The sequence below is a fragment of the Triticum aestivum genome, chromosome 1B, assembly GCF_018294505.1.
Source record: "Triticum aestivum cultivar Chinese Spring chromosome 1B, IWGSC CS RefSeq v2.1, whole genome shotgun sequence".
NCBI classification, from domain to species: domain Eukaryota; kingdom Viridiplantae; phylum Streptophyta; class Magnoliopsida; order Poales; family Poaceae; genus Triticum; species Triticum aestivum.
The window spans coordinates 483,090,412-483,116,755 of record NC_057795.1 but is presented as its reverse complement, the minus strand read 5'-3'; the positions used below and the strand labels follow the sequence as shown (position 1 = coordinate 483,116,755).

The 26,344-nt window shown below is 44.8% G+C and overlaps 1 protein-coding gene across 1 annotated transcript; it reads left to right on the top strand.

Moving 5' to 3' along the window:
* Positions 1 to 8,946: 8,946 nt before the first annotated feature.
* On the top strand, positions 8,947 to 11,890 carry LOC123079058 (uncharacterized). The gene is made up of 5 exons (XM_044501732.1): positions 8,947 to 9,044; positions 9,974 to 10,295; positions 10,370 to 10,430; positions 11,257 to 11,328; positions 11,617 to 11,890. The coding sequence occupies exons 1-5, from the start codon at positions 8,947 to 8,949 to the stop codon at positions 11,697 to 11,699; spliced, it is 636 nt and encodes a 211-aa protein (XP_044357667.1). The 3' UTR covers positions 11,700 to 11,890.
* The last annotated feature ends 14,454 nt before the right edge of the window (positions 11,891 to 26,344 follow it).

Genomic DNA, 26,344 nt, shown 5'->3' with positions numbered 1-26,344 from the left:
AGTTTGCTCTTGACCCCTCCACAAAGACCACACTGTCGTCTGCAAACAGTAGGTGAGTGACCGTTGGGCCACCCCCTCCAAACGACACCCCCTTGATGTTTCCCTCCCTCTGGGCCTCCTTTAGTAATGCAGAGAACCCCTCCACATATGGGGAGAGCGGATCGCCTTGTCGAAGCCCTCTGGTAGGATCAAAACTCTCAGAGAGCCCACCGTTAAGTTTTACCGAGAATCTTGCAGACTTCACGCATCTCATGACCATCTCTGTCCAGTGACTCGAGAAGCCAAATTTCACCAACATCCGCTCAAGGAAATCCCACTCAACTCTGTCATATGCCTTCATCATGTCCAGCTTGACCGCACAGATAGGTTTTCTCCTTTTCCTCTTCCTAATAGCATGGACACACTCATAGGCAACCAGCACATTATATGTGATCAACCTCCCTGGCACAAATGCACTCTGCTCCTCAGAGATCATGAAAGGAAGAACAACTTTCAAGCGGTTGGCCAGTGTCTTCGCCGCTATCTTATACAGCATGTTACACAAACTAATTGGGCGAAACTGCGCCATTAATTCAGGTGACTTAACTTTCGGGATCATCACAAGAATCATGTCATTGAAGCCATCAGGGGCTGCAGATCCGGCAAGGAAATCACGGACCGCAGCACACACATCGTCCTTTACCAATGGCCAGTGGCGTTGGTAGAACATGGCTGGGAGTCCGTCCGGCCCCAGCGCCTTCGCCGGTCCCATCTGGAAAAGAGCAAGCTCAATCTCTACATCCGTAAACGGAGCATCAAGTTTTGCGTTCATGGCCTCTGTCACGGAGTTCTGAATGTGTTGCAACACGTTCTCTCCATCCCTAGATCCCTCTGAAGCAAATAAGTGCGCATAGAACTGGGCAGCCATCCTCCTCATCCCTTCATCATCCGAACACTTCGTTCCGTCCTCATGCCATAGCACCTTGACCGTGTTTTTCCATTTTCGGTGTGAGGCACGGTTTTGGAAGTACTTCGTGTTTTGATCGCCCTCCTGCAACCAGTCCACGCGTAATCGTTGTTTGTAGAACACCTCCTCTCTCTCATACAGCTCATGTAGTTGATCCTCGATCTCCTTGATCTCCGTTCTGTAACCCGTCCTCGCAGCCCTCTCTTTTGCATCAACAAGTTGTGCTTTGAGGTGCCCAATTTGCTTCCTGATCGAGCCAAAAACCCTTCGGCTCCAGTCCTGCATGGCTCGCGTGGTGGCCCGCAGCCTATTGCATGTCTTTGCTAGCTACCCTCCTCCCTGGTTGGCTGCATGTGCCTCCTCCCATGCAGCGCCAACCATCGTCTGGTACTGATCATGCCGCACCCACGCCGCCTCATACATGAATGGACGCTGCCCCTTCTCGCCTCTAATGCCTGACATCTTCATTGCTTTTATTACTAGCGCCTGGTGGTCCGACTCCTCCGTCATGACATGTATCACTTCAGTGGCCGGAAAGAGTTGAGCAAAGTCCCCGTTGCACGTTGCCCGGTCCAGCCGTACCTGTATGTTCTCCAGGCCCTCTCTCTTGTTGTCCCAAGTAAACGGGTACCCCAAGAATCCTAGGTCTGCCAAACCGCAGTCGGTTAGGCACTCCTCAAACTGTTCCATCTGCCTTCTATTTCTTGTATTACCTCCTAGCTGCTCCTCGTGGCTTCGTGCCTCATTATAGTCGCCCGCGCACAACCACGGCAAGTTATCTTGAGTACGTAGATAGTGTAGTGCATCCCACATCCTCATTCTTTTATCCACACATGGTTCTCCATAGATTCCAGTGAATCTAAAGGAGCCGCCGTCATAAGCAATAGTAGCATCTATGTAATATTGGCACAACGGCTTGACTGCTACATTAATATGGTCTCTCCACCAAAGCGCCAAACCTCCACTCTTTCCTTTACAGTCCACCGCCACCCCTTTTGAGAAACCCAAACTCCACTTAAGCTTGTCCATCGCTCCCGCTCTCTTCTTAGTTTCCGATAAAAACACCACCTCTGGGTTGTATGACCTAACCAGGTCTCGAAGCTCGCCGACTGCCGAGTCCAACCCCAATCCTCGGCAGTTCCAGGCAAGGATAATCATTGCTCTCGGCGGCCCTGCCCAGTGGCAGGGTCCGCCATTTTATTATCGGTCTCCTCAATACGATCAAACACCGAGGTTGTCTTCTACCTAGTATCATGAATGAAAGACTCGTCCCCCTCATTCCTGTCACCATCTGATTTTGGTACCCACATCTGCCGCGGCCTTCTTTTCCTTGATCCAGGAGTGTCACGGGGGTTGTCTCCCCTCCTTCTTCTATCATCAAACTCTTGCCGAGGCTTGCAAATGTAGTACCCCCTCTTTCTCTCCTGCGGGTAAGTTGATTGGTACCCCTGCCTGTACTCACCCCCTCTGCTTGACAACCCCCTCTCCCAATGGCTCCTTTCTGCATATTGCTTCCTCTCATACTCCCTTTGCCACTGTTGAGCCTTGAGTTGTTCCCTGAGATCCCTCTCCTTCTTCCTCTCAATCTCATGTCTCAGATCTCGCTCTTCTGGCTAGTCCCCCCTATGCTTCTCCTTGTTTGGGGAAATAACTATCCCTCTCTCTCTCGCCGGTTCTGCCCACCAGTGCGGGCGTCCCCCGGCCGATCGAACTCGGCGTTTAGATTACGTTTCACCGGAATGTCTCGAGAGCGAGCATGGCTGTCCTGCTCCTTGTTGTTTCCGTCAGATTGTGAGCTCATAAAGCTGCTTGCGGTGGCATTGTTGTTTTTCCCTCCTTTCACATCGGTCTTGGAGCCAGTGCTCCTTCCCGGTGATGCTCTAAGCCAGCCTCCCCATTGTGCAGCCTTATCAACAGGAGGGACACATTGTCTGTGTTCATGCACCAAGCGCCCACATTCAAAGCAGAAGTGGGGGATCTTCTCATAGTGAAAATCGTACCAAGTACCCACTTTGTCCTCCTGAGAGTTTTTGAGCAAAAAACCTCGCACCAACGGCTCAAACAGCATGATCCTTACTCTGACACGCAGTTGGCTCCCTCTAGCTATCCCGTCCTTGTCCACGTCCACTTTAACCACTTCACCAAGCCAGTTGCCTAATGCCTTCCCGAAAGCATCCGTCCTCTTACCAGGTGGGAGATCAGAGATCTTAACCCACACATCTATCCTATCAAAAACCATCTTTGATGATCGGACATTGTTCTCATATTCCTTCAGGGCCAGGACATTGAAATCATATTGCCAAGGTCCATTATTCATTGCATGTATCCAATCTCCTTCGCTCCCAAAGTGCACAACAAAGACGTTGTCGCCCCTGTCCCGGAACCGTGCCTCGTGATGGAGTCCCCAAGCCCTCTGCATCGTTTTCTCCAGCACCGTCTTGTTCAGCGGTTGCGGGGAGAAAGCCTTACCCACCGCTGACCACTTCATGTTCTTGGGCAAGATCTGATCTGGTTCCTCGAAGACGAAACCCTCCGCTTCCTTGTCCAGCAAAACCATCCCTCCTATCCTAGCGGAGAGACTTGCGGTCGGATCTGGCGTCTTGCACATGATCGGGGATCTAGAAGAACCCCTACTCACAGTTTTCCCCGGGGTCGCTGTCGCCGTCGGGTTTGCCTTTGACGCCGGGATCTCCGCAGGTTGCACCGTCGCCTTCTCCGCCATAGCTCCGCGCCTTGAAGGAGGAAGACTACACCAGTCTGTGCCGAGGGAGACGCAGTCGCCGCCCCAGACACCACCGTAATCTCACCACCCCTAGCGACAAAACCCTAACCCTAGCGTCGTCAGGGGATCGCCTCGCAATCGCCCTTCAGTAGCCGCTTAGCGTTTCACCCGTGGTGGACCCTCCAGAGTGAAGGGTTACAGATGCTAATAGTTTATTCTTACCCAGCCCGTGGGGCCAGATGCTAATATTGTATCCCAACATGTTTCCGTGTCCGTCCTGAAGGGAAGAATGTTTGAGGGAAGGACTACAGTACACATGATAGAGACTAGAGAGGCTAACAGCACCAGTGAGATTAACTCTTTCGAATCAAGTGGATTATTGCGATTGTTTTGTTTTGTTTTGTTTTTACCGTGTGTTTTAACTATGTTCTGGAAGTGTTTTGTTCGTTTGTATAATCGTGTCGGGTTGCTGTCGGAGACAATGTTTATTTTGAGAAGAGTGTGGTGTTGTTTGGCGCGTGGTTTGTGCGATGTTTGAACTGCATCTAGTTTTTTTTAACACAACCGCGTCTAGTTGGCAACGCCCAACAAGATTACAACAACTAATCATTTTTTACCATTTCATTTATTCCCAATTGATTATTTGGAAGAGGATTCGGCGTTCTATCGTGAAACGGATATTGTCAGACTTCTGTTGCACCCGCACTTCTCTTTCCTGCCCTAGTCAAAAAGGTCTGCTAATTATCTTGCCCTGCTTTATACTCCATCCATTTTTAAATATAAGTCTTTTTAAAGATTTCAATGAATACATACAGTATATAGACATAGTAGTTTAGAGTGTAGATTCACTCATTTTGCTCTGTATGTAGTCTATATTGAAATCTCTAAAAATACTTATATTTAGGATAGAAAGCAAAGAATAATTTCCTTTCATCGTGTACAAAATCGGCCGAGGTGAGTAGGTGACTGATTTACAGCCTGGTTGCACTTGAAATTCACCGGCGACGCAAAACCAACCGTGCAATTGAAAATCATCATCTGCAAAAAGAAAATTCAACCTTGCAAAAGAAAAGAGTGGCCTAACTTTGGGTGCACTGCTTTGTTTGTCAATTCCAATGAAGGATAGACTGCCTTCATAATCATTGTCGCACTAGACTGGAAACTGAAAACTGAAACCGAAGAAAAATAAGGAGCTAAACAACTGCTACTAGACTGAGTGAAACTGAATGACCATAGCTCATATACTCTGTTAGAGTTATATTTCTGATGTTTTTTGGCCTTTTACATTCTAGCCTCTTGGCATTCTCTGTAGCTTTTTGGCATCCTCATGTGTGTGTGTGTATATATATATATATATATATATATATATATATATATATATATATATATATATATATATATATATATATATATGTTGGCTTTGGCCTCCTAATATACAAGTTGCTATTCCAACATGGTAACGGAGCCCAGGTTTTAGGATCTCCACCGCACGGTGCAACTCGTGCTGTTTAGATCGATTTTTTTCCCGGTCTTCCTTCGATCTCTACACTTTTATGCACTCGAACGGAAAACTACAGTATGTTTCTTCGTCTTCCAGGCAATGAAAGAACCACCAACAAAAACACAATAAATAGAAAGTGAACGGCGATCTGTATGTGAAAACACTGAGAATAAGGCCGTCGCCATGCAAGCTCACAACTGAATAACAAGAAACCGAATATTGAAAAAATTGACTGTAGAATAAGACAGATATAAATAAACTCTCAGTATTGATAGACTGAACAATGCTACAAGCTCACAGACCAAGGAACAGAAGCCATGGAGAAACTGTAAGCCAACACATAGCTTTGCAAATCTTCTTGTGGCGGTTTGCTTTATTTATAAAGCGGGGCGAAAGCCTTTTTCGGTAATCTTCTTGTGATCTCAGTACACACATCTAACATAAACACAAGACGCACAAGAGATGCACCTGAGCAAAGCACCAAGGTATCAGATTAGCTAACCAAATGTCTTAGAAACCAGTCACACTGCACTCCGCACACCGTTTGGGCAGCTGAGCTAAGGAGTCTAGTACTCTAGTCTTCACTGGAGTAGTCAGATTCGCTCGGTTCCGATGCATCTTCATCCTCGGACTCCACGTTGTCGCTCCCGGAATCGATGTAGACTGTTGTCACATTCCGCTCCTGGAATCGATGTAGACTATTGTCATCTAGTACTATACCTATACTTTGTACTATACGGAAGGGGACAACAGTATACATAGATCAGTATATAAACCTATCAACATAAGATCTAGTTTAAAAAGCTCGACGCGAGTAATACAACGGTGAAAACGGTTCAAGATTTGAACGCATGATTTAAGAAATAAAATATTTTGAATAAACAGATTAAAAAAATAAAACTTATAGATTGCGACAAGTGGCGCACTCCGGCAAGTGTCACGCTAGGGGCAGTGTCTGAGCCTAGAAGCGAGGAACTCGGGCCCATCATTGCACGGCCTGTTATACTTATTATTTGTTTTATATTACTAAACAGTATAGCAGGGCGAGGTGGGAGCCTCCACAAAGCTTTGGCGTTGCTAGCCGTACGATCGTCTGCATGGATATCTCTTGGGCTGCTGCTCCACGAAACTATCTACTTCACCTGTGGTTGATTGGGTCTGGATTGTTTCTTGGGCCGGTGGACTAGCTTAAGCAGACAAAGTGTATATGAAACACAAACGTAAGTAGTTGTTTCCTAAATTTTGCTAAAAAAGTTGTTTCTCAAATAAAAAATTAGGTAGCTGCGTATGAGTGGGGCATTATCTGCTGCCTTTGATAGTAATATTGAGGCTCACAATCTTGTGAAAGTCGTGTCTTCTTTGTGGGCGGGCCATCTTGTCTGGCTAACATCTCCATCATCTATTATCTGTATTCCCCAAAACATTTTGCAATAGACCGTGGTTTTAAAAAAAATTGTTGCTCGTGTTGGCGTCGCAGCGCCACACAACATTGACGCCCCACTGCCTAACTCCCTCACGTGCGCGTGGCAACAATGAGAAGGTCTACCAATATGGGAATCAAGCATCGCTAATTCTTTTTTTAGGGGAAGTGACACTATTTTTTAAACAATGATAAAAGATTTGTCTCATTGATTAATTAAGCAGAAAAGATTGTCCGGTTAATTTATCTTACCAATTGTGCTATTGACTATCATGTATGTTCTCTAAACCTATGTTACTTATTCATGTTTTTGTTTTCAAGATATCTTTCATAGACACTATTCATTTAAAAGCTAGAGCAATCACTTGACTAATTCTATTTCCTGAGACAATCGCAATATTACATTTTTTACCATTGTCTAATATACGGGTTAGTTCATGCAAGTTTAATTTCTATATTTTATATTTAAAAAAATACATGATATTTCATCATTCTATCATAAAAATAGCTGGCGCAGCAACGCGCATCATCATGGTCTAGTATGATCTAAAACAACCCAATAAACCTAGAAAATAGCACAGCAGGCTAAAAGCATGCGGTCCAAACGTGCCACAGGCCGGCCCATTTACTAAATGTGCTGTGTCAGGGCCAGGGAGCAAGGCACGTGGGTCGGCGCGACATGACCCGTGTAGTAAAACGCGCATGTGTGGGTTGTGTTGTGCCAGGCATGATTAACATCGGCCGGGGCATGCCGTGCTGGCCCCTTCGGCCAGCTCTCCGCGAGCCCGATGCATCTGGGTTCGGGTCTAGGGTCCCCAGGGCCTTGTTTAGTAAGGCTTAATCCATGTGGATTGGCCCGAGCCACGTGGGCCGTCCTAGGCGGACTGTTACACGCGGATTCAAATTTGGCTATTTGGTTTGGATCAGGGCGGGGAATCTTATATTTTTTGTGAAAAACATGATCATTCTCTGAATCTGTAGGAAATTTTTTAAAATTGGGTACATTTTCTGAATTTGTGAAAATAAAATAAAATGCAAACATTTTTCGAAATTTGTTTTTTGAATTATCGAACATTTCTTGAAAAGAAGCGAATAATTTTTTAAATTCTTTTATTTTGAATTTCTGAACATTTTTCTATAAAATTATAAAGAAAATTTGGAAACAGGAAATATTTTAAAAAATACAAACATTTTTGAAAAGGAAAAGTAAAGTTGAAAAAGGGAAAAGGAAAAGGAAAGAAAAGAAAACAGAAAAGCTTAAAAAGAAAATGGGTCGGCCCTGTCGCGGGCGCCATGTGCGAAGCCTCGACAATTATTTTCCTTGAGTGAGAGGCACGTTTTTGCATCCGTGATTGTTTTGTTTCCGTGAGAGGCACGGACGTGCCTCTCGAAAACGAATAAAAACACGTTTTCTCTTTTCCCTTCCATGAGAGGCATGGTTTTTGCTTTCACGAGAGGTACGGGCTTGCTTCTGTGAGAGGCACGGTTGTGCCTCTTGAAAACGGATTTTAAAAAGGAAAAAAAAACATGCCCCTGGTTTGGCTTTTTCATCTGGTTTTTTCTGTGAAAAAAAATCGTCAAAATCTTGACACAAGGAATCCAATGGTGAAAACGGTTCGGGATGTAGACGTCAGTTTAAGAGATAAGACGTTTTGAACAAACGAATCTTAGAAAAAAGGAAAACTTTCATGGTGCAACAAGTGGCGCATGGAAGATTAAATTGATTTTCGAAAGGAGTACTTTTAACTAGTGATTTTGTATTGGAGATTTGGAGGTCCCGCAGACTAGGAGGTCTCGTGATTTTGAGTGAATAGCATAAAACTATCTATCAAAAATTTGTTTGTGACCGATAACTACCACATTTGGCGTCGGCTGTTTCAAAAAACCTAAAACCCCTGTTGCTAAGAAAATAAACCGGTTTATAACAGGTCGGGCCCGCATCTAAATGAACCGTCAGTTTGACCGTTAGATGACATGTGGGACCCCCATGTCAGTGTCTCTTCCTCATTTCCTTCACTCCTCTCTGCCTCCCTTCTCCTTCTTCGACGTCAACTCCCACCGAAGACAGACCCCGAAGTTCACCGGAGACAGCGGCGCGGCCATGGGGGACGGCCACATTGCTCTCCTGCGCGCACGACTGCCTCCATCCACACAACTGCGTCCTTGCGGATGGCGGCGTCCAGCAAGGCGACGGAGCGTCGGCCGCCTCCCCTTCCACCAGCGCCAGCCGCCCCTTCTTCCACCTCAACGGCGTTGGTCGGCCGCTCCTCCGCCTCCCCAACTGCCTCCTCTCCCCAGATCCTCTTCTCCTCCCCGTAGTCTGCAACCCGTTGCGTCGTCCTCTACGGCCTAGAGCCATGGCGCCACCGGCCAAAGGCGCTGCGCTGCATTGCCGGGCCAACCTCGGCAGCCGCTGCTCGTGCAGGGTCCAGGCGGCGATGGGCCGTGGCTGCAGGTGGCAGGGGCGGCTAACTCCGGCAGGAGGCCTCCCTGGAGGCGGTCCTCCATGGTGGCGTCCAGCAGGGCGACGAAGCCGTCCACTTGCTCCTTGCATGTACTGGATGGCGACGAGCGACAGAGGGGAGCTCCACGGCAGTGCCATGGCTGGACGGCGAGCTCCTCGTGTTGGGGAACGTAGTAATTTCAAAATTTTCCTACGTACACGCAAGATCATGGTGATGGCATAGCAACGAGAGGGGAGAGTGTTGTCCACGTACCCTCGTAGACCGTAAGCGGAAGCGTTAGCACAACGCGGTTGATGTAGTCGTACGTCTTCACGATCCGACCGATCCAAATACTGAACGTACGGCACCTCCGAGTTCAGCACACGTTCAGCTCGATGACGATCCCCGGGCTCCGATCCAGCAAAGCTTCGGGGATGAGTTCCGTCAGCACGACGGCGTGGTGACGATGATGATGCTCTACCGGCGCAGGGCTTCGCCTAAACTCCGCGACGATATGACCGAGGTGGAATATGGTGGAGGGGGGCACCGCACACGGCTAAGGAACAATCCGTAGATCAACTTGTGTGTCCTGGGGTGTCCCCCTGCCCCCGTATATAAAGGAGTAAGGGGGGAGGTGGCCGGCCCTAGGAGGGGGCGCGCCAAGTGTGGAGTCCTACTAGGACTCCCTAGTCTCTACTCCTAATGTCTCAGTTGGTAGGTCGCGCTCCGGGTTTTATTTTCGTCCCACCTCACTCGGTCTTTTTTGGTACTTCTTTGATACTTTCTCCCACCATCCCTTCAGCTGCGAAAAATCAAAGAAAACCCCGCGATCGAGTCCGCACACGCCCAAACTTACAGGTTTTTTTTCGTCCCACCACTTTCGTCCAAATTTTTTTCACCGGTTTTTTCGTCCCCTCCCCACCCCACCCCACGCACGCAGCGAAAAAACACCCGGCAAAAAACCGCTCCTATCGATCCGTCGAGGACACAGAGCCGCCGTCCTCTCGTGCGATCTCGCTGCCGTCGCCCTCCGATCCGTTCCTCCTCGTTTCCCGAGGATACGCAGCTGGATCCGCCGATGCCGATCCAGGCAGACGCGGCCGTCGTGGATCACGAGGACACCGCCACCACCGGCGCCTCAGATACGTCGCCTGTTGCGGATTAGGATCCCCAGGACGCTGACGCCACCGCGGATCCACTGCCACACACAGCTCGGGCCCGAGCCGCGATGGGCTCAGCTTCTGTTGCACGTCTGCCTCCGCGTACGTGCCGTCCACCCGTCCTGTATTGTTCCTCTGCAGGCCCCTTCTTTACAATTTTAATTTGTGCCATGCAGTGTTCGTCCATGGCGGCTGCATCGGCCGCCTGCGTCGTCGGCATCCATCGCCGACTGTCAGGTATCAGCAGTTCACAAAATACTCGCGAATCAATTCATTCCCTCGGCGTCGAACATTTGTGTCTGGTGATATTCGTGTGTTCCATGTGATATTGATTCATCCTAGCACACGGCGTCCTGTATTGCATTTGTGTATAGCTTTACATGGTGTCTGGTGATATTCGTGTGTTCCATGTGAACATCTTACTTGGTGTTTGGTAAGTTCGTGCATTTGAGATAAATTGGGACCAGGCTGTATTTGTGTTGTTCGCTTACAATTTTGGGTATATTTTTGGTGTATCAGGTGTCAAAAATTGTAGCTGATGAGATGAATAATTACCTGTTGTTTGACCACACCTTGCAGATTCGTCTTTCCCAGCATAACTTCTAGGTAGGTACATTTTACTTGTTTAGGCATGAAGAGTTATCCTTCGTTTTGTTGTGTTTATATGGGTAGGCATTTGCTACTGCTGAAATGCTTGTACCAGCTCACGATAATAGTCAACAGCAATGAAATTGACCCATTTTTCAAACTGTACTGTAGTCAACATTGGAAGTAATTGTTTGATATAGTTCCGCACTCTGTCAATAAAACTGAAATCCAACTTCTGGTTTTTTTTCCTTTGCTGTAGATATGCTGAGAAGTAAGCATCGAAGTTCCAAATTTTCCACACTATGCTCCATGTCAGATGATATTAATGCACTATTCATTTACCTGTTGACTTGTTGTTGTTGTTTTCCTATTATATGTAATAAATATTTCATATCGCCCCTCTTACAGTATCCCTTTATGTTGGCAAAACTCAGGTTGACATCTAGATCACACAACTTAATATTCCTTTATCTAGGTTTCTGCTGGAGCCCCACCACTAATGGTGCACAAAGAATTACTACACCTATTCGGGTCACTCTGACAACGGGTGCTGCTTATGAAGCCTCAGTTGAGACGCGCCTTTAATTCCTTAAATCAAAATTGATGTGATGGGATTTCAAACATCAGTGTGAGAGAAATCTGTTTTGCCTTGAGAAAATTTTCATGGAGTTCTACCATGGTTCTTGCTACTGCCGATGGGTATTCTTCTTGCATACCTAATAGGTTAACTTTGTGCATATGCTTTCAAGCATGATTAGACGTTTGCCTATGTTTGTCTGCGTCCATCTTGTATCCAGGTTTTATTTATGTGTCAATTCTATACTCCTATCAGCAGGCGAAAAGCGGTCCCTGGAGCTTCAGCACAAGGGTCAGGCTTTCCAGGGAGAAAAGAGGGCAGCACTGTTTTTCTTCAAATGATACTCTTTGTAGTGTGTCTCTTCCAAGACAGGAACTGAGTATTTCTATAGTATTTTTATTTACAATTAATTAGCTACAATCAAGGCATCATGCGAGGACCGAGCTCCTTGAGAAGTTGTTTTCATGATTATGTGTTATTATGCAAACTTTCTCTCAATTCATAAATGAAATGAAGCACAACTAAGGAAAAATTTGATGTTTATTGTATTCTTTTTTTTTCATCTCTTTCCTCATGAACATGCCAACAAGAATATAAAATGAGATTTTTTTTTGTAAGTGGGCCTGCTGTATATAACTTAAATAGATATGCCCAACCATTGACATCGTGCCACTATGATTCAAGTGATTCGAATGATACAAATTATAAATTGTTTATACATTCAAGTTTTTGCTGATACTTATAATCATTTGCTTCACGATGGACAGGCGCGGCAACGCGCGCCTTCATGTTCTAGTCCTAGTAGGATTCCACCTCCCTTGTTGGAGTAGGAGAGGGGGAAAGAGGGGGAGAGGAAGAAGGAAAGGGGGGCTGCGCCCCTTGTCCAATTCGGACCAGAGGGGGGGCGCAGGCTTCCTTCCTTTTGGCCTCTCTCCACTATTCCCGTATGGCCCAATAAGGCCCATATACTCCCCGGCGAATTCCCGTAACTCTCCGGTACTCCGAAAAATACCCGAATCACTCGGAACCTTTTCGAACTCAGAATATAGTCGTCCAATATATCGATCTTTACGTCTCGACCATTTCGAGACTCCTTGTCATGTCCCCGATCTCATCCGGGACTCCGAACTCCTTCGGTACATCAAAACTCATAAACTTATAATATAACTGTCATCGAAACCTTAAGCGTGCGGACCCTACGGGTTCGAGAACTATGTAGACATGACCTAGAACTATTCTTGGTCAATAACCAATAGCGGAACCTGGATGCCCATATTGGCTCCTACATATTCTATGAAGATCTTTATCGGCCAAACCACATAACAACATACTTTGTTCCCTTTGTCATCGGTATGTTACTTGCCCGAGATTTGATCGTCGATATCCAATACCTAGTTCAATCTCGTTACCGGCAAGTCTCTTTACTCGTTCCGTAATGCATCATCCCGTAACCAACTCATTTGGTCACATTGCTTGCAAGGCTTATAATGATGTGCATTACCGAGAGGGCCCAGAGATACATCTCCGACAATCGGAGTGACAAAACCTAATCTCGAAATACGCCAACTCAACATGTACCTTCGGAGACACCTGTAGTACTCCTTTATAATCACCCAGTTACGTTGTGACGTTTGGTAGTACCCAAAGTGTTCCTCCAGTAAACGGGAGTTGCATAATTCTCATAGTTACAGGAACATGTATAAGTCATGAAGAAAGCAATAGCAACATACTAAACGATCAAGTGCTAGGCTAACGGAATGGGTCATGTCAATCACATTATTCTCCTAATAATGTGATCCCATTAATCAAATGACAACACATGTCTATGGTTAGGAAACATAACCATCTTTGATTAATGAGCTAGTTAAGTAGAGGCATACTAGTGACTATATGTTTGTCTATGTATTCACACATGTATCATGTTTCCGGTTAATACAATTCTAGCATGAATAATAAACATTTATCATGAAATAAGGAAATAAATAATAACTTTATTATTGCCTCTAGGGCATATTTCCTTCAGTCTCCCACTTGCACTAGAGTCAATAATCTAGTTCACATCGCTATGTGATTTAACACCAATATTCACATCTGCATGTGATTAATACCCATAGTTCACATCATCATGTGATCAACACCCAAAGGGTTAACTAGAGTCAATAATCTAGTTCACATCGCTATGTGATTAACACCCAAAGAGTACTAAGGTATGATCATATTTTGCTTGTGAGAGAACTTTAGTCAACGGGTCTGTCATATTCAGAGCCGTATGTATTTCGCAAATATTCTATGTCCACAATGCTCTGCACGGAGCTACTCTAGCTAATTGCTCCCACTTTCAATATGTATCCAGATTGAGACTTAGAGTCATCTGGATTGGTGTAAAAGCTTGCATCGTTGTAACTTTTATGACGGGCTCTTTTATCACCTCCATAATCGAGAAACATCTCCTTAGTCCTCACTAAGGATATTCTTGACCCATGTCCAGTGATCTACTTATTAGATCAAAATTGTATTCCTTTGCCAAACACGGAGCAAGGTATACAATAGGTCTGGTTCACAGCATAGCATACTTTATAGAACCTATGACTGAGGCATAGGGAATGACTTTTCATTCTCTTTCTATTTTCTGCAATGGTCGGGTCTTGAGTCTTACTCAACTTCACACGTTGTAACACAGGCAAGAACTTCTTCTTTGACTGTTCCATTTTGAACTATTTCAAAAAATTATCAAGGTATGTACTCATTGAAAAATCTTATCAAGCGTCTTGATCTATCTATATAGATCTTGATGCTCAATGTGTAAGCAGCTTCACCGAGGTCTTGCTTTGAAAAACTCTTATTCAAGTATCCTTTCATGCTATGCAGAATAATTCTATATTATTTCCAATCAACAATATGTCATTCACATATACTTATCAGAAATGCTGTTGTGCTCCCACTCACTTTCTTGTAAATACAAGCTTCTTCAAAAGTCTGTATAAAACCATATGCTTTGATCAACTAATCAAAGCATATATTGCACCAGTCCATAGATGGATCGCTGGAGCTTGCACAATTTGTTAGCACCTTTAGGATTGACAAAACCTTCTGGTTGCATCATATACAACTCTTCTTTTAAGAAAACCATTAAGGAATGCAGTTTTGTTTATCCATTTGCCAGATTTCATAAAATGCGGCAATTGCTAATATGATTCAGATAGACTTAAGCATAGATACGAGTGAAAAACTCTCATCGTAGCCAACACCTTGAACTTGTCGAAAACCTTTTGCAACAATTCTAGCTTTGTAGATAGTAACACTATCAGCGTCCGTCTTCCTCTTGAAGATCCATTTAATCTCAATGTCTCGCCGATCATTGGGCAAGTCAATCAAAGTCCATACTTTGTTTTCATACATGGATCTTATCTCAGATCTCATGGCCTCAAGCCATTTTGCGGAATCTGGGCTCACCATCGCTTCTTCATAGTTCGTAGGTTCGTCATGGTCTAGTAACATAACTTCCAGAACAGTATTACCGTACCACTCTGGTGCGGATCTTACTCTGTAAGACCTACGAGGTTCTATAGTAACTTAATCTGAAGTTTCATGATCATCATCATTAACTTCCTCACTAATTGGTGTAGTAGTCACACGAATAGATTTCTGTGATGAACTACTTTCCAATAAGGGAGCAGGTACAGTTACCTCATCAAGTTCTACTTTCCTCCCACTCACTTCTTTCGAGAGAAACTCCTTCTCTAGAAAGGATCCATTCTTAGCAATGAATATCTTGCCTTCCGATCTGTGATAGAAGGTGTACCCAATAGTTAACTTTGGGTATTCTATGAAGACGCACTTCTTCGATTTGGGTTTGAGCTTATCAGGTTGAAACTTTTTTCATATAAGCATCGCAACTCTAAACTTTAAGAAACGACAGCTTAGGTTTACTGCTAAACCATAGTTCATACGGTGTCGTCTCAACGGATTTAGATGGTGCCCTTTTAAACGTGAATGCAGTTGTCTCTAATGCACAACCCCAAAACGATAGTGGTAAAACTGATAAGAGACATCATAGATCGCACCATATCCAATAAAGTGCGGTTACGATGTTCGGACACACCATAATGTTGTGGTGTTCCAGGTGGCGTGAGCTGTGAAACTATTCCACGTTATTTTAATTGAAGACCAAACTCGTAACTGAAATATTCGTCTCCGCGATCAGATCGTAGAAAGTTTATTTTCTTGTTACGATGATTTTTCCACTTCACTCTGAAATTCTTTGAACCTTTCAATTATTTCAGACTTATGTTTCATCAAGAAGATATACTTATATCTGCTCAAATCATCTCGTGAAGGTCAGAAAATAACGATACCCGCCACGAGCATCAACACTCATTGGACTGCATACATCGGTATGTATTATTTCCAATAAGTCACTAGCTCGTTCCATTGTTCCGGAGAACGGAGTTTTAGTCATCTTGCCTAAAAGGCATAGTTCGCAAGCATCAAATGATTCATAACCAAGTGATTCCGAAAATCCATCTTTATAGAGTTTCTTCATGCGCTTTACACCGATATGACCCAAACGGTAGTGCCACAAATAAGTTGCACTATCATTATTAACTTTTCATCTTTTGGCATCAATATTATGAATATGTGTATCACTATGATCAAGATCCAACAAACTATTTTCATTGGGTGTATGACCATTGGAAATTTTATTCATGTAAACAGAACAACAATTATTCTCTGACTTTAAATGAATAACCGTATTGCAATAAACATGATCAAATCATATTCATGCTCAACGCAAACGCCAAATAACATTTATTTAGGTTTAACACTAATCCCGAAAGTATAGGGAGTGTGCGATGATGATCATATCAATCTTGGAACCACTTCCAACACACATCGTCACTTCACCCTCAACTAGTTTCTGTTTATTCTGTAACTCCTGTTTCGAGTTACTAATATTTAGCAACCAAACAAGTATCAAATACTCAGGGGTTACTATAAACACTAGTAAGGTACACATCAATAACATGTATATCAAATATACCCTTGTTCACTTTGCCATCCTTCTTATCCACCAAATATTCAAGGCATTTCCGCTTCTAGTGACCATTTCCTTTGCAGTATAAGCACTCAGTTTCAGGCTTTGGTTCAGCTTTGGGCTTCTTCATGGGAGTGACAACTTTCTTGTCATTCTACTTGAAGTTCCCCTTTCTTTCCCTTTGCCCTTTTTCTTGAAACTAGTGATCTTGTCAACCATCAACACTTGATGCTCTTTCTTGATTTCTAACTTCGTTGATTTCAACATCACGAAGCGCTCGGGAATCGTTTTCGTCATCCCTTGCATACTATAGTTCATCACAAAGTTCTACTAACTTGGTGATGGTGACTAGAGAATTCTGTCAATCACTATCTTATCTGGAAGATTAACTCCCACTTGATTCAAGTGATTGAAGTACCCAGACAATCTGAGCACATGCTCACTAGTTGAGCGATTCTCCTCCATCTTTTAGCTATAGAACTTGTTGGAGACTTCATATCTCTCAACTCGGGTATTTGCTGGAAATATTAATTTCAACTCGTGGAACATCTCATATGGTCCATGACGTCCAAAACGTCTTTGAAGTCCCGATTTTAAGCTGTAAAGCATGGTGCACAAAACTATCAAGTAGTCATCATATTGAGCTAGCCAAACGTTCATAACGTCTGCATCTGCTCCAGCAATAGGTCTGTCACCTAGCGGTGCATTAAGGACATAATTCTTCTGTGCAGCAATGAGGATAAACCTCAGATCACGGATCAAATCCGCATCATTGCTACTAACATCTTTCAACACAATTTTCTCTAGGAACATATCAAAACATATGAAAGCAACAACGCAAGCTATTGATCTACAACATAATTTGCAAAATACTACCAGGACTAAGTTCATGATAAATTAAAGTTCAATTAATCATATTACTTAAGAACTCCCACTTAGAAAGACATCCCTCTAATCCTCTAAGTGATTACGTGATCCATATCAACTACACCATGTCCGATCATCACGTGAGATGGAGTAGTTTCAACGGTGAACATCAATATGTTGATCATATCTACTATATGATTCACGCTCGACCTTTCGGTCTCCGTGTTCCGAGGCCATATCTGTATATGCTAGGCTCGTCAAGTTTAACCCGAGTATTCCGCGTGTGCAACTGTTTTGCACCCGTTGTATTTGAACGTAGAGCCTATCACACCCGATCATCACGTGGTGTCTCAGCACGAAGAACTTTCGCAACGGTGCATACTCAGGGAGAACACTTCTTGATAATTAGTGAGAGATCATCTTAAAATGCTACCGTCAATCAAAGCAAGATAAGATGCATAAAGGATAAACATCACATGCAATCAATATAAGTGATATGATATGGCCATCATCATCTTGTGCTTGTGATCTCCATCTTCGAAGCACCGTCGTGATCACCATCGTCACCGGCACGACACCTTGATCTCCATCGTAGCATCGTTGTCATTACGCCATCTATTGCTTCTACGACTATCGCTACCACTTAGTATAAAGTAAAGCAATTACAGGGCGTTTGCATTTCATACAATAAAGCGACAATCATATGGCTCCTGCCAGTTGCCGATAACTTCGGTTACAAAATATGATCATCTCATACAATAAAATATAGCATCACGTCTTGACCATATCACATCACAACATGCCCTGCAAAAACAAGGTAGACGTCCTCTACTTTGTTGTTGCAAATTTTACGTGGCTGCTACGGGCTTAGCAAGAACCGTTCTTACCTACGCATCAAAACCACAACGATAGTTCGTCAAGTTAGTGCTGTTTTAACCTTCGCAAGGACCGGGCGTAGCCACACTCGATTCAGCTAAAGTGAGAGAGACAGACACCCGCCAGCCACCTTTAAGCACGAGTGCTCGTACGGTGAAACCAGTCTCGCGTAAGCGTATGCGTAATGTCGGTCCGGGCCGCTTCATCTCACAATACCGCCGAACCAAAGTATGACATGCTGGTAAGCAGTATGACTTGTATCGCCCACAACTCACTTGTGTTCTACTCGTGCATATAACATCAACGCATAAAACCTAGGCTCGGATGCCACTGTTGGGGAACGTAGTAATTTCAAAAATTTCCTACATACACGCAAGATCATGGTGATGGCATAGCAACGAGAGGGGAGAGTGTTGTCCATGTACCCTCGTAGACCGTAAGCGGAAGCGTTAGCACAACGCGGTTGATGTAGTCGTACGTCTTCACGATCCGACCGATCCAAGTACCGAACGTACGGCACCTCCGAGTTCAGCACACGTTCAACTCGATGACGATCCCCGGGCTCCGATCCAGCAAAGCATCGGGGATGAGTTCCGTCAGCACGATGGCGTGGTGACGACGATGATGCTCTACCGGCGCAGGACTTCGCCTAAACTCCGCGACGATATGACTGAGGTGGAATATGGTGGAGGGGGGCACCGCACACGGCTAAGGAACGATCCGTAGATCAACTTGTGTGTCCTGGGGTGCCCCCCTGCCCCCGTATATAAAGGAGTAAGGGGGGAGGTGGCCGGCCCTAGGAGGGGGCGCGCCAAGTGTGGAGTCCTACTAGGACTCCCTAGTCCTAGTAGGATTCCACCTCCCTTGTTGGAGTAGGAGAGGGGGAAAGAGGGGGAGAGGAAGAAGGAAAGGGGGGCTGCGCCCCTTGTCCAATTCGGACCAGAGGGGGGGCGCAGGCCTCCTTCCTTTTGGCCTCTCTCCACTATTCCCGTATGGCCCAATAAGGCCCATATACTCCCTGGCGAATTCCCGTAACTCTCCGGTACTCCGAAAAATACCCGAATCACTCGGAACCTTTCCGAACTCCGAATATAGTCGTCCAATATATCGATATTTACGTCTCGACCATTTCGAAACTCCTCGTCATGTCCCCGATCTCATCCGGGACTCCGAACTCCTTCGGTACATCAAAACTCATAAACTTATAATATAACTGTCATCGAAACCTTAAGCGTGCGGACCCTACGGGTTCGAGAACTATGTAGACATGACCTAGAACTATTCTTGGTCAATAACCAATAGCGGAACCTGGATGCCCATATTGGCTCCTACATATTCTACGAAGATCTTTATCGGTCAAACCGCATAACAACATACTTTGTTCCCTTTGTCATCGGTATGTTACTTGCCCGAGATTTGATCGTCGGTATCCAATACCTAGTTCAATCTCGTTACCGGCAAGTCTCTTTACTCGTTCCGTAATGCATCATCCCGTAACCAACTCATTTGGTCACATTGCTTGCAAGGCTTATAATGATGTGCATTACCGAGAGGGCCCAGAGATACCTCTCCGACAATCGGAGTGACAAAACCTAATCTCGAAATACGCCAACTCAACATGTACCTTCAGAGACACCTGTAGTACTCCTTTATAATCACCCAGTTACGTTGTGACGTTTGGTAGTACCCAAAGTGTTCCTTCGGTAAACGGGAGTTGCATAATTCTCATAGTTACAGGAACATGTATAAGTCATGAAGAAAGCAATAGCAACATACTAAACGATCAAGTGCTAGGCTAACGGAATGGGTCATGTCAATCACATTATTCTCCTAATAATGTGATCCCATTAATCAAATGACAACACATGTCTATGGTTAGGAAACATAACCATCTTTGATTAATGAGCTAGTTAAGTAGAGGCATACTAGTGACTATATGTTTGTCTATGTATTCACACATGTATCATGTTTCCGGTTAATACAATTCTAGCATGAATAATAAACATTTATCATGAAATAAGGAAATAAATAATAACTTTATTATTGCCTCTAGGGCATATTTCCTTCAGTCTCCCACTTGCACTAGAGTCAATAATCTAGTTCACATCGCTATGTGATTTAACACCAATATTCACATCTGCATGTGATTAATACCCATAGTTCACATCATCATGTGATCAACACCCAAAGGGTTAACTAGAGTCAATAATCTAGTTCACATCGCTATGTGATTAACACCCAAAGAGTACTAAGGTATGATAATGTTTTGCTTGTGAGAGAACTTTAGTCAACGGGCCTGTCATATTGAGAGCCGTATGTATTTCGCAAATATTCTATGTCCATAATGCTCTGCACGGAGCTACTCTAGCTAATTGCTCCCACTTTCAATATGTATCCAATCAGTATAATGTGGCAAATTCATTGTACGGTAGACGCAATTTTCATATTTTGCCATGATGACTTCTGATATCTGAACACACTGTGGCAATTTCAGGTTGTTCATTAGATGTTTTTCATCGCTTTTTTGTATTTTGTGTTGCATTTTAACATGGCAATTTCAACCTAGCACATTTTTGCCACTGAACACATGGCAATTCATTGGTGTATTTAGGACAGGGTGTGAGCTGTCACATCTTAGGTTTTGTGTAGTGGAGGATTTTGTGACTTTATTTCGTACTATCTTGTGCTAACATGGCAACTTCAACATTTTGTTTTTAAGTGCATTTACGATCTGTACACTTTTTTTCAAATGTAACCAATGTGCTTAATTGCCACATTTATGTTTTCGACAATCATAGGGGGGTGCGTGCGTGTTCATGTGATATTTTGCATTCACTAGTTGACATTTTCTGTTATGTGGCAACTGCTTACTTCCTGCATTTTCATTTCCACCGTGACAATTTGGTCTGTTGCTACCTCAGCAGAATGGCTCGCGGTGATCATCAAAACGATGATGATGATTTCATGGATCCACCACAGTAGAATCGGGCAACTGGACGAAGAAAAGAGGGCGATGAGGTAACTGTCCACACACCCTCCTCCTCCTGCATATGTTATTGGTTGCCACCTCGAGCTTGCAGTCGTTTGTCATGAACTAAAATTTCATGACAGTGCAAGGCAACAACTGATCATTTTGGTCTGTTTTTTGCAGAAAAAGAAACGTATTCGCAACAGGGCCTCCCAAGAACGACTGACTACATTGACTGACAGATTTACCGACGATCAGAAGGGAGCTGTTGCTGAGATGGGTATGCAGGCTCTGATGAATGTCCGGTGCACGAATCTTGTCAACCCTGTATGCGACTGGCTTGGTGAGATTTACGACCCCGCCTCCAGGGAATTTGTTATTCCAGGACGTGGAAGACTGCCATTGAACGAGGAATCCGTGTTCTGCACTTTGGGTGTGCCTCGTGGACAAATCAAATTCCCGTACGAGGTCAATAACAAGATCGAGGAAGCGATGTTCCCCCATTTGTTTCCTGGGTTGGAATCCATGCCGAACACGTCTGTACTGGCAGATTCGCTGCAGACCATGACAACCCATGGCGAGGTTTTTAAGATGAAGCTAATCATGTACCTCATCTCAGCTGTTTTCGCACCGACCACTTCTCTTCGCCCAAGCAACAAATGCTTCCCCATCCTGGTGAATGATCTATCTTTACTACATTGTTTTCATTCAATCTTTTGGCTCCGGTGTCATGTGCAAAGCTAGTCACTGCCAGTGTTTTTTGATGTTTTTTTTCATTTGATTTCTGATGCGGCAACTCGTTGTCCTGAAAATTTGTGTGGTGCAGGCGAAATTGAAAGATGTGAAGAACATGAATTGGTGTAAGTTTATTGCCGACTTCCTGCACGATGCATTCTCAAGCAAGATGTACCAGAAGGGTTGTCGACTGCATTTAATGGTATTTTTTTACCAGTCCTTTTTGTGAACACTCTTTTTAACACATTTTATTCATGCATGGCAACCTGATCATAACAATATGGCAACTGCCATAATGGCAATATGGCAACTGCCATCATGGCAATATGGCAACTGCCATCACACTATGATGGCAACTACGACATACAGATGGCAACTTCTTTTTTTTCTATTTTTCATGCACTTCAACTTGTATCATGGGAACATAGATTATCCCGTTTTTTCGCAAAGTACCATGATGGCAACTGATATTTCTTTCTTTTTAAAATTGTTGTACATCAGCTCATGTACGTCGACTGTCTTGATCTGTCCATTGTGGATTTCACTGGGATAGGAGGCCCGCCTCCTACACACAAGTTTGTTGTTTCTGCGTGGACTATCGATGTTGTCAAGGTTGTGCTTGCTGCAGACAAGGTAACTGATACCAAATATGGAAAACTGCAGGTTAGTTCTGGTTTCTTTCTCTACACAGCATGCTTACAAATTTTTGCAGCATAACATATGAAAAAATCGTCATGCGGCAACCGTCTGTGGTTCACAAGAGATGACTACCTTTGTTAGCCATGGCTGTCTGCGTATGGTATCCATGTCTCACTCCACATGACAACTCTGTCATTCGTGCTGAAACTTATATTTGCGTCTTCTTTTTTTGTTGCATTTTGCAACACATGAACTGCTAGTCAGTGTTCATCATTCTCTCTCTTACATCCTAGCTATTTTTTTTGTTTGTTCCAACTGATGGCCAAGCACACTATAGACTACAATGTGTTTGGGGGGCCTCAAAACTTTGGAAAGTGGATGGACGTGCACTCAGCTCCGTCTTGCCCCTACTGAGGTAATCAAAAGATCTATATCTATGGTTGCCTTGGATTATTTTTGATGTCGCGCAAGTGACTGTAATATGGGTGGTTATTGTTGCTTCTTGTTTCGTGCACAGGCGAGGGCACCTGTTGAGCATCTAATTGGGCAGTTTGCATCCGGAATGACCGGCCTGCTCGGGAAGTTGGTTGAGGGGTGGACGTCCCTTAGTGGCTCTGACAGCGACGCGGTTGCGAGGCAGTTCACTACATTTGTCCCAGAATGGACACATCGGCCAACTGATTGCCGTGGCCGGTATGACTACAACAGTTCCCAAGAGCTTGCTGACACACAAGATGAACTAGATGGAGACGCTGGTCTCAGCAAGGATGACGACGATGACATGGAGAACGTGCAACAGGACGCCGATGATGATGAACATGCTGAAGTTCGTGCAGGTGGTAACAAGCGCAAGGATGCACCAGATGTCCCCCCACCGGAGAAAGTCAAAGAACATACGGCTGCGAGAGGCGAGGGGGTGTTGCCATCAAAGAGGGGGAGGGCTCCAGAGGATGTTGGGCAGGGTTCCTGGCAAGAGGTCTAGGACCGATCCCGTATCTGCTAGGAGGAGGTTCGACTTTAATTTTAGTTTTTTGTTTTGTCTATATTTTTGGAACAGAATGATCCCTTTTTGCATTTGTTTTTGCTAAGCGCGGCAACGAGTTTGCTGTCTGACAATTGCCACCTTTTTTTCCTCCATCTTATACGTGTAGTGAGGCGACAACTCGTGGACGAGCAGTTACGAAGAAACAGGCACCAACGCCAACCCGTGTTTCTGCTCGGTTGAACAAAGGTGCCCCCATTGCTGGTGACATCCCTTCCACCAGGTCATCTCCTCGTACGACGACGTCCAACACCGAGGATCCTGTCGTGTTGCCAGACCTAAGAAAGCCAGTCAAGAAGTAGGTTTTCCATGTGCTTTCATTGGCATAGTGCTATATTTTTGATTTTTCAATGCATACGTTCAGCTTGTCACATGGGCTTCTGTCATCATCCCCCACATGGCAATTTTCAAATGATTTTCTTCCTTTTTAACTACATGGCAAACTCCTACTTGCTTTTACATGGCAACTGCTATCTAGGCCAAATGGCAACTCTTATTGTACCTAATGGCAACTGCCATTTTTTCCATTGGCTTGAGTGCTCATCCCATACCTAGTTTTGAAATTGCATTCCTGGCAGATCAGACATTTTTATCATTCTTCAAGTTGGCTAACATGGCAACTATTGCTGGATTTGCATGGCAACTGCTAACTATGCCACATGACAACTCATATTCCCCTTACATGGCAACTACCAGCTTTTCCACCTATTTTTTCATTTTTTTTAGATTTCTACCATGGCAAATATTGTTTGTTCTTTTTTAATATCTTTTTCATGTGTTTTCTTTTTTTGCAGGGTGAAGAAGACTACTGCACACGGGGCCAAGCATATCATTAGGGACCCAATCGAACGCCTTCATTCAAAGTTGTCAATAGGGGGCAACTCAGATGTTCATGAGGCGCCAGCCGACAAAACTGCTGCTGAACCGTCAATTGTTCCCACTAACTATGACGCAAGTGGCCGACCATCTCCGCCGGTTGCAAATGTGCAGGTTAGAACAACAGGCATCCGTACATCGGGGAGTGACGAGTCGGTATCTGCCAGGACAGCTGAAATATTGCCAACTCTTCTGGCAATGAAGGATGCTATTGTGAGCCATGCCACCCCATCAGCAAGCGTTGAAGTGGACGCTCCCGAGACCAACCTAAGCAAGGAAGATTCCCGCTCATCTGACACTGATTCCAAGCGTGTGCGTGGTGGCACTCCTATGTCCACGACAAAAGTGGCTAAGGTGGCCGTTCATAATGATATGCCATCTACAGGTGAGAGTCTTGGCACAACAGCTCCAGCTCATGTCGGTGCAGATACTGCTAAGGCGACTGTTTCGCGTGCTGGTCTTCCACCTAGGCGTCGTAGCCCCCGCAAGCAATCAACAGACATACCCAACGCACCATCTGTAGCTAGGAGCACCAGAGATGAGTCTGGTTATGTTCCTGCGTCCATACTATTTCCGCCACCTGCCAAAAGCAATGTGATGGAGAAACCGGAAGACCGGAGCACAACTGATGCAGGTGTAAAGCCGGGCACGAGTGACACAGGTGAACGTCCGAAGCAGACTGCACCTTTACCCGCAGTGGAAATCCCCAGCTTAAATCTGCGCACTTCCAGGCTCCCAGTTAATGTTGGTGTCCCCTACAGCCCAAACAAGAAGATTGTCAAGAAAGCTGCGGTTGATACCGCTGACAACACGCCCAGCCCTACAAATAAGCCCGACCATTCTGTAGTGGCCGATTCAGATATGTTTGTTGATCTTTCACCCTTGGATTCTGCCTCGCAAGTTGTTCGCGGTCCGGCCAATAGGCATGAGAGGCACCCAATGGCCTTCACCTCACTGAGCTTCAGCCTTGGCATCAGTCAAGATCAACCAATGGTGCCAGATCCTATTCCCGTTGCCTTTGCTTTCCCGGGAGGCATGCCCGCAATGATGGCGCAGCCAATGGTTAAGGGTAGGAAGGCTGTCAAGTTCGCAGAGCCGATCGTCCAAGGTACATTTCTTATGTGCTTATCATTTTCTTGCATACATCTGTGTAGTCTGACTTTTGTACCAAGCATTCTTTTTGGGGTTCTCACTTGTGATGGCAACTCTTATGTGATGACATGGCAACTGGATTTGCTGCACCATGTCACCTACAATTGTGTTGCCACGGTGCATTTTACATTCGGCAATCACATGGCAACTGAAGTTGATTCAACATGGCAACTGTAGTTGTTGTCACATGGCAACTACAGTGCAATACACATGGCAACTAGATTTGATGCACCATGTCACCTGTATTTTTGTTTCCATGCTACATTTTTCATTTGGCAAGCACATAGCAACTAGAGTTGACACAATATGACAACTGTAGTTGCTGTCACATGGCAACTACAGTGCACTACACATGGCAAGTAGATTTGCCCCCACATGGCAACTCCCTACTTTTTGTACCTACATTTCACATCATGCACCCTATCTTTTTGCAGGCACCCCTGAGGAGATTTCACCGTCACTTGATGAAGCTTACCGCAGGATCGAGGAGGCAGCATTGCAAAGGAGGTCCTCACGAGGTCAGGGGCAATCAAGTTCCAATGTGCCTGCAGATACGGTATCTGAGGATACCATTAGGAGTACCACCCCTGGTTTTGTGAGGCAGCAGAGGGTAGTTTACCCACCTCCCGTGGAAGACTACGAGCCCGAAGTCAGGGCCACAAAGGAACAGACCCAGCTGTACGATATTGTCAAGTGATTTGGTAATGCCAGGGCCAGCAGCAAGCACATGAAGGAGCTAAAAGCGTAATGACCACATTTTTGCTTTGCTCTTTCTACCATTCATATTTTTTTCTAC

Bases quoted from the DNA above. Each gene is read 5' to 3' on its own strand.
- LOC123079058 (XM_044501732.1), top strand. From the start codon at position 8,947: ATGGCGCCACCGGCCAAAGGCGCTGCGCTGCATTGCCGGGCCAACCTC. The intron at 10,431-11,256 runs GTATCAGCAGTT...TCCTTTATCTAG, and splicing joins CATCCATCGCCGACTGTCAG to GTTTCTGCTGGAGCCCCACC. The intron at 11,329-11,616 runs GTGCTGCTTATG...TCCTATCAGCAG, and splicing joins TCGGGTCACTCTGACAACGG to GCGAAAAGCGGTCCCTGGAG.